This window comes from Rhinatrema bivittatum, chromosome 13 (genome assembly GCF_901001135.1).
Source record: "Rhinatrema bivittatum chromosome 13, aRhiBiv1.1, whole genome shotgun sequence".
NCBI lineage: Eukaryota > Metazoa > Chordata > Amphibia > Gymnophiona > Rhinatrematidae > Rhinatrema > Rhinatrema bivittatum.
The window spans coordinates 1,951,025-1,960,267 of record NC_042627.1 but is presented as its reverse complement, the minus strand read 5'-3'; the positions used below and the strand labels follow the sequence as shown (position 1 = coordinate 1,960,267).

Below are 9,243 nucleotides of genomic sequence, written 5' to 3'. Positions count from 1 at the left end.
TAACCCATGCTATAGATACACAATGTTAGGTTCCATATTAGGAGCTACCACCCAGGAAAAAGATCTAGGCGTCATAGTGGATAATACATTGAAATCGTCGGTTCAGTGTGCTGTGGCAGTCAAAAAAGCAAACAGAATTATTAGGAAGGGAATGGTTAATAGAACGGAAAATGTCATAATGCCTCTATATTGCTCCATGGTGAGACCGCACCTTGAATACTGTGTACAATTCTGGTCACCGCATCTCATAAAATATATAATTGCGATGAAGAAGATACAGAGAAGGGGAACCAAAATGATAAAGGGGATGGAACAGCTCCCCTATGAGGAAAGGCTGAAGAGGTTAGGGCTGTTCAGCTTGGAGAAGAGATGGCTGAGGGGGGATATGATAGAGGTGTTTAAGATCATGAGAGGTCTTGAATGAGTGGATGTGACTCGGTTATTTACACTTTCAAACAATACAAGGACTAGGGGGCATTCTATGAAGTTAGCAAGTAGCACATTTAAGACTAATCAGAGAAAATTCTTTTTCACTCAACACACAATAAAGCTCTGGAATTTGTTACTAGAGGATGTGGTTAGTGCAGTTAGTGTAGCTGGGTTCAAAAAACGTTTGGATAAGTTCTTGGAGGAGAAGTCCATTAACGGCTATTAATGAAGTTTACTTAGGGAATAGCCACTGCTATTAATTGCATCAGTAGCATAGGATCTTCTTAGTGTTTGGGTAATTGCCAGGTTCTTGTGGCCTGGTTTGGCCTCTGTAGGAAACAGGATGCTGGGCTTGATGGACCCTTAGTCTGACCCAGCATGGCAATTTCTTATGTTCTTATGTTCTTAAATGACATAATATCTATGTATTAGTGCATGCCTCCTCCATAGTTTTGCATGCTTTTCTTCATAGTTCCTGTACTGGAAAGGAATGCCCATTGCCCAATTTATTTTGTTTTTGCCTTGGCTTATTATTTTAAACTTTCCCTTGTAAGAATGCTTGCGATCTCAACAATTTTAGGCATCTCCTTTGTTTTAAACCTCGGATTGATAAGATCAGTAAAGAGACCAGCCTTAAGAATCTAATCAATGCAAGCTTTAATAAAAGAAATGTGTCTTTTCTTTGATGCAGCAGACAATACACAGCAAGGGATGTATGCCCAAACCTGCACAAGCAATCTAACATGCGTGTTCAGCAATTTAAGGGTCACCGTTAGCCAATCAACAGGTGTCTGCAAAAGCCCATTACCTTATAGCCAATTAATACATTTTAGGCATATGTGCGTGCTCTTACTATGGACAGGTACCTCTGGTGTAATTTCCAGGAATTGAGACCAAGTTAGTTTCGTTTTTGACCAGGTGTGATGTCATCTGTGCTGGCTGGTACCCTGGTAAGTTTCATGTTCATAGTTCTTCATAGTGCTAGTGTCATGTGCGCAGGATATATCAATCTACTAGGTGTAGTTTTGTGCTGGCTATTATTACATTTCCCCCTTTGAAGGGTTTCTCCTAGGAACCCTTCACGCCTATCTGCGTCGCACATCGCCTGTCTTAGGTTGTCCCACCTAGTTAAGGCTAATCCTTACTGGCTGGAAACTTTATCCGTCTTCGTACCAATGTGCTCATTTTTCACAGATAGTTATCATGGGTGGTGGGGAATGGTTCGGTGTCATCATTGGAATCCAGAAGCAACAGGTTCAAGGTTTCAGCTTGATTGAGCATGATCCGTGTGCTGGTCTGGGTGATCAGCATTTCAGATACTTGGTCATGGCATCTTTGTAGGCAGATGCAAAAGCATGGCAAGCAGAGACAGACAACAAGCCCAAGTAAGGCAATCATACACATGGAGCCAATTAGAATTTTGAATCCTGAACCTAAACTAGAGAACCATGATCCAAGGGATCTGAATGGATCACTGTCATCAAGTCCTTTCCAGGTTTGCACAGGTACATGCAATTGACATCATGTTGCTGGTGATTTCTTCAATTACTTCACCCTTGTCATCTATTTGAAGACAACAGTTACTGAGGTTAAAGTTACCACATAGTCCTCCTTCTGAAGCTAATATGTAATCTAATGCAAGACGGTTCTGGTAAATGGCATTCCGGAAACCCTTTTGCTGTGTAGCTAATATTCTCAGTGCTTTAGCAGTTTCATTAGTAATTATTTCAACAACAGCTTGCAGTCTTATAATATGATTTAACATGTAAATTGGAGTTCTGTAACCCCAAGAGCCATCCTGAGCCCAGGAGGCTGGATCATAATAAGCTAAAATTCATTCTGGGGACCATTCGTCATCTTTCCAGTTACCTATCTTAAGGTCTCTCTTCTTACGAACATCTCCATATGTACCGTACAGGGGCATCCCTAGTTGTTGACCCATCTGTAAGGGGATTAAGAAAAAGGAGGGGTGGATGGTATCGATAGTACAGGTTCCAAACCAATCATTCGGTAGGGAGGCATGTGCGTATTGTCCACATATCCAGTACAATCCTCGTGGGGCAGGCCAGGTGGTCGGGATCTTGCGCGTTCCTATCAAGGAAAGGGGCCCTGTGTTCCAGAGGGTTAGGTTAGGGATCATGGATGAGTTTGGCTAGTGGGTGTAACTGATGGTGGTGGAAGAGGTGTAGTTAAGGGTAGTCTGAGACATGCAGGATGAGTTGCCAACTGCCGTGGTGTGATCCATGGCATAAGGTCTATGGATACACCAGGTAGGTACAATAGAATGAGCTAATATCCATTAGGCTTTGCTAAAACAAGGGGGTAGAACAAGAGAGGAAACATTGTGCGGTATGGACCAATTCCATTCTCGGGCTTCCCATGGCCAGTTGTCTCCCATATTGGTACCACCACAGACATAACAGTTAGAAACATTAAGTGAAGTAGTAATGGCATTTGCAAGGTCAATAAACAAGTTTCGAGTAGTTTGGGATATGGGAAAGGGTTCATTAACATGTTGGTAGAATTCTTTAAAAATAGCAGAATGATCTAATGGACTTCTGCGGGTAGTTACCTTGTGGACATAGAAAAGACCTCCGGGATCAGTTCCTGTAGTGTAGATTCGCATACCAAAAACATTTCCCCAGGTTTGGAGGAATTTTGAGGGTGCAAGGAGGGTAAAATTAACCTTATTACAAGTATTAAGTTCACAGTTGGACATGCCCGGTACGAGAGTTAGAGAGGCCCACTCGGCCCATTTGTGATCCCATGTGGTGAAGGCAACGCAATCCCAATAGGCACAATAAGAGTCAGCCTTACTTTCGGCACAGTGAGAGTTAGGGGAGCCAGTGTATGGCCATCTTTTGGGGGAAACCTCACCAGGTAAATAATATCCGTGCACTACCTCTGTTCACAATGCTCAATATACATACACTCCAGAGGAACCCAGCAATTTATAATGCTGCAAGAACAATTTGTTATTATATATGTACAATTCCACACTTTGATTAAACTCAACTAACTCTAATACATAAGACCCCTATGTGTGCAGTAATCTCCTTTACATTAAAACTATGTACTCCATGCATTACCCTCCATTCATTCTCTACTCATCCGTACTCCCCTTATCATTCATTCATTCTCCCCTTATCACTCATAACCCCTAAAAATAACCAACATGGTTGTATATTTAACACGGTTATGCATAAGTTGACATCTTATAGTGTGTAGTTACCCTACCTCTACATAATTTTCAATTAATATCAACAATGAACAAATCAGTTGCTTCAACATATAAGTTTGGTAACTCCAACGAAGATCTCGTTTCACCCGTCCATGCGGGCTTCTTCAGGGACTAACAATTCACAACAGCGCGACTATACTATCATGTTGGTATCATTTATATAACTATCTTTCCATAAAATGTTATATATCTTCTCTTGTTTGCATCTTCATAGTCAGGATAAATCTTCTTACATTACTTTAATACTCGAAACATCATTTATTTATTTATTTATTTAACACTTTTCTATACCGACTTTCATAGATAAAACCATATCGGATTGGTTTACATCGAACAGGGTAAAAAACTGTAGTGACAACTAATGTGAATCAACAAATGGCGTGGAAGAGGCAAAGTTACATTCAACAGGGAGAAAGAACTTGGAGGCTTAATCAGCTGGAAAGATAGAGCAGACAGCTATTATAAATATAATACCATTGATAAGATAGATAAGGCATAATGTGCTTAGGAGTATCAGGGACTATCGTACAGGCAGAGAATAAGGCCATCATTCAGGCATAGAGTAAGGGCAAACTAGTGAATATCAGGGGGTTCAGAGAAGGCTTGGCTGAAGAGCCATGTCTTGAGTTCATCTCACATAGTGAGAAGAATCATCTCACATAGTACTGGGTTTCAATGTCGCTGCAAATATCAAACTTCAAATATCATCTTCAATCGATCAAATTTGCGGCAAGGATGTTATCCTTCAAGTTGTAACAATCTTACATACCATGAGTGTTATGTCTCACGGCCATCGTCAAAATCTTGAACCACTCAAATTCATTGCTCTAGAACAAACATTCTGTTAATGTATGCAAGTTGGGGCACACATACTTATGGTTATGCATATAGGTATGGTGCCAAGCCAAATCATTACCACATCTATAGGTTACATCCCAGGATGCGGGCAGGGTACATACTTCGAAAATGAGGGAAACCGGCCTTTCGGTAGGGAGCAAAAGGGCAGACACCATAACTGGACCCTGAGGAGTTTCTCCTTTGTGGACTTGTATCCATTGTTGGGTGGGGGCTTCAGTAGGGTCAAAGCAGGTAATGGTTGTCATCTATTTTCATACATCTATAATCAAATGTATAATGCTTACCTTTCCTCCCACACACCTGGTACATATCTATGATCCTTGTTTATTTGTATTGAAAGCAATTTACAATATACTTTCAGTCAATAACAATATTTGTTCAAATTTATTCCCTTTTTCTTTAATATAATCATTAAGGGAAATTCAGTGCTTGAGAGGGGCATTTTCTCTCCATGCTTTTTTCAGTGCTTCCTTGATATCATTGTTCCTCAGGCTGTAGATAATTGGATTTACCATAGGAATTAGCATTGTATAAACTACAGAAAGCATTCGATTTATGTTTAATGAGTAATGAGAACTAGGAATTACATAGATGACAACAAGAGTCCCAAGGAATAAAGTTACTCCAATGAAATGGGAGGTGCACGTGGAGAATGTTTTGCGTCTTCCCTCTGCAGATCGGATTTTAAGGATAGTGGAGATAATACGAATATATGAAAACAATACTGATGTAATACTAACTGTAATTTCTAACATAGAAAGAGTAGACATCACCATCTCATTGATGAAGTAATCAGAGCAGGAGAGCTTTAACAGTGGAGGGATATCACAATAGAAATTATCAATCTGATTGGGACCACAAAATGACAAGGAAAAGACATTATTTGTGTGTACAGCAGAAATTGAAAAACTAATTGTGTATACAATGGTCACTAGCAGAAGGCACAGTTTCCTGTTCATAACAACAGGATAAAGTAATGGGTTACAAATTGCCACATAACGATCATAGGCCATCACCGCAAGAAGCAAACACTCTGCAATTGCCATATTAGCAAAAAAGTATGTCTGTATTGCACACCCAAGGAAAGAGATGTTATTTTTTTTCATTAATAAGTTGACCAAAGTTTTGGGGCTGATGGTTGAGGAGTAACACACATCTATAAATGATAAGTTACTGATAAAAAAATACATGGGTGTGTGAAGTTGGGGTGTTATCTTAATTATTATGATGATGCTGATGTTTCCAATTAGAGTGAGAATATATATGACTAAAAACATTGAAAAGAGGAAACTCTGTAGATTATGAAGGTCAGTAAATCCTAATAAGATGAACTCAGCCACTGAGGTTACATTTCTTCTTCTCATTTCTCCAGGTAGAAGCTGGCTGTCTGCTGAGGGAATAACAAGAAGCAGAAAATCAAAATTAATGTAGACTTTTGAAAATAAATTCCATATTTTATAAGTTTCTGTAAATTATTCAGACAATCCAGAGTCAGAATCAGAGGCTGTGAATAAGGTAAAAAAAAAAAAAAAAAGAGATTGGTATATACTACCTAAAGGCAATTCTTTGATTTTATCAGAGAGCAGTTTAGAAGATGGAGAAGCCTTGAGCAGCTTTCTAATAGTCTTAGAGTATGTTCTAACCAGTAGTCTGAAGGACAATGGGATCAAACCTCTTCAAAACCAGGGGATATTGCAGTTTAGTCATGGGGATTCTGAATCAGTGAGAACGTTTTAATAAATATGAAATAAAGGGAAATTAGGAAGACTAATAATATAATAATATGATAAAATTTGATTTAATGACTAGAAGAGGAACAGTGTGCAAATCCACGGCTCTCATGCTAAACTTTCAAAAGGGAAACTTTGATAAAATGAGAAAAATTGTTAGAAAGAAACTGAAAGGAGCAGCTACAAATGTAAAAAATGTCCAAGGGGCATGGTCATTGTTAAAAAAAATACCATTCTAGAAGCACAGGCCAGATGTATTCCACACATTAAGAAAGGTGGAAAGAAGGCAAAACGATTACCGGCATGGTTAAAAGGGGAGGTAAAAGAAGCTATTTTAGTCAAATGATCTTCATTCAAAAATTGGAAGAAGGATCCAACAGAAGAAAATAGGATAAAGCATAAATGTTGGCAAGTTAAATGTAAGACATTGATAAGACAGGCTAAGAGAGAATTTGAAAAGAAGTTGGCTGTAGAGGCAAAAACTCACAGTAAAAACTTTTTAAAATATATCTGAAGCAGAAAGCCTGTGACGGAGTCAGTTGGACCACTAGATGATCGAGGGGTTAAAGGGGGCACTTAGAGAAGATAAGGCCATTGCAAAAAGATTAAATGATTTATTTGCTTCGGTATTTACTGAAGAGTATGTTGGGGAGGTACCCGTAATGGAGAAGGTTTTCATGGGTAATGATTCAGATGGACTGAATCAAATCACGGTGAACCTAGAAGATGTGGTAGACCTGATTGACAAACTGAAGAATAGTAAATCACCTGGACCGGATGGTATACACCTCAGAGTTCTGAAGGAACTAAAAAAATGAATTTCAGACCTATTAGTAAAAATTTGTAACCTATCATTATAATCATCCATTGTACCTGAAGACTGGAGGATAGCAAATGTAACCCCAATATTTAAAAAGGACTCCAGGGGTGATCCGGGAAACTACAGACCGGTTAGCCTGACTTCAGTGCCAGGAAAAATAGTGGAAAGTGTTCTAAACATCAAAATCACAGAACATATAGAAAGACATGGGTTAATGGAACAAAGTCAGCATGGTTTATACCCAAGACAAGTCTTGTCCTCACAAATCTGCTTCACTTTTTTTGAAGAAGTTAATAAACATGTGGATAAAGGTGAAACCGGTAGAGATGTAGTATACTTGGATTTTCAGAAGGCCATTTGACACAGTTCCTCATGAGAGGCTTCTAGGAAAAGTAAAAAGTCATGGGATAGGTGGCGATGTCCTTTCGTGGATTGCAAACTGGCTAAAAGACAGGAAACAGAGAGTAGGATTAAATGGACAATTTTCTCAGTGGAAGGGAGTGGACAGTGGAGTGCCTCAGGAATCTGTTTGGGACCCTTACTTTTCAATATATTTATAAATGATCTGGAAAGAAATACGACGAGTGAGATAATCAAATTTGCAGATGACACAAAATTGTTCAGAGTAGTTAAATCACAAGCAGATTGTGATAAATTGCAGGAAGACATTGAGACTTGAAATTGGGCATCCAAATGGCAGATGAAATTTAATGTGGATAAGTGCAAGGTGATGCATATAGGGAAAAATGACCCATGCTATAATTACACAACATTGGGTTCCATATTAGGTACTACAACCCAAGAAAGAGATCTAGGCGTCATAGTGGATAACACATTGAAATCGTCAGTTCAGTGTGCTGCAGCAGTGAAAAAAGCAAACAGAATGTTGGGAATTATTAGAAAGAGAATGGTGAATAAAAACGGAAAATATCATTGATGCCTCTGTATCGCTCCATGGTCAGACCGTACCCTTGAATACTGTGTACAATTCTGGTTGCCGCATCTCAAAAAAGATATAATTGCGATGGAGAAGGTACAGAGAAGGGCTACCAAAATGATAAGGGGAATGGAACAGCTCCCCTATGAGGAAAGACTAAAGAGGTTAGGACTTTTCAGCTTGGAGAAGAGACGGCTTGAGAGGGGATATGATAGAGGTGTTTAAAATCATGAGAGGTCTAGAACGGGTAGATGTGAATCGGTTATTTACTCTTTCGGATAATAGAAAGACTAGGGGGCACTCCATGAAGTTAGCATGGGGCACATTTAAAACTAATCGGAGAAAGTTCTTTTTTACTCAACGCACAATTAAACTCTGGCATTTGTTGCCAGAGGATGTGGTTAGTGCAGTTAATTTAGCTGGGTTTAAAAAAGGTTTGGATTAGTTCTTGGAGGTGAAGTCCATTAGATGCTATTAATTATGTTCACTTAGAAAATAGCTACTGCTATTATTAACAACAGTAGCATGGGATAGACTTAGTTGTTGGGTACTTGCCAGGTTCTTATGGCCTGGATTGGCCACTGTTGGAAACAGGATGCTGGGCTTGATGGACCTTGGTCTGACCCCAATATGGTATATTCTTATGTTCTTATGGAGAGGGTGCTGGATGTCTGGAATGTCCATCTGGGGAAGAGGTGGTGAGGATGAAAACAGTAAATAAATTCAAAAGCGTGGGATAAACACTGTGGATCTCTAAAGGTTAAAAGACTGATATGAAAAAAAGGGTGCAGTGGGTAACCTGCATAGAGTGTCAGTTCCTACCATTAAAGAATGCATGAATATTACCACCATTAACCAATTAGCCTCGATGCTTTTGATGCAGATACAACATCGTTCTCCACTTCAACAGTGAGGTAAAAAGGGGAACTGGATTCACATAACATATTATTATACTTCACAACAATTCATATTTGGTCAATCTTTCCTACCCATCTATTTTTTATAATTTTATACATATTTATTAATTGATACAGTTGGCTAAAATGTTAATATTCTTTCGTTAATTTCCTCCCCTTTCAGTTCCTAGTTATTTTTCCTTGTTTTTTGTAACTTTCTCACATCCTAAATATTGTTATAATATTTTTTATTTGTTAAGTTTCTTACTATATTTGATGTCGAATTGGGAAATGTTTCTACTATGTTACTCTCTGCAGTTATTCACATTGTT

The 9,243-nt window shown here is 38.8% G+C and overlaps 1 protein-coding gene across 1 annotated transcript; it reads right to left on the bottom strand.

Moving 5' to 3' along the window:
- Nucleotides 1–4,950: 4,950 nt before the first annotated feature.
- On the bottom strand, nt 4,951–5,892 carry LOC115075282 (olfactory receptor 1020-like). Its single transcript, XM_029575574.1, has one exon. The coding sequence runs from the start codon at nt 5,890–5,892 to the stop codon at nt 4,951–4,953; it is 942 nt and encodes a 313-aa protein (XP_029431434.1).
- Between the last annotated feature and the right edge of the window lie 3,351 nt (nt 5,893–9,243).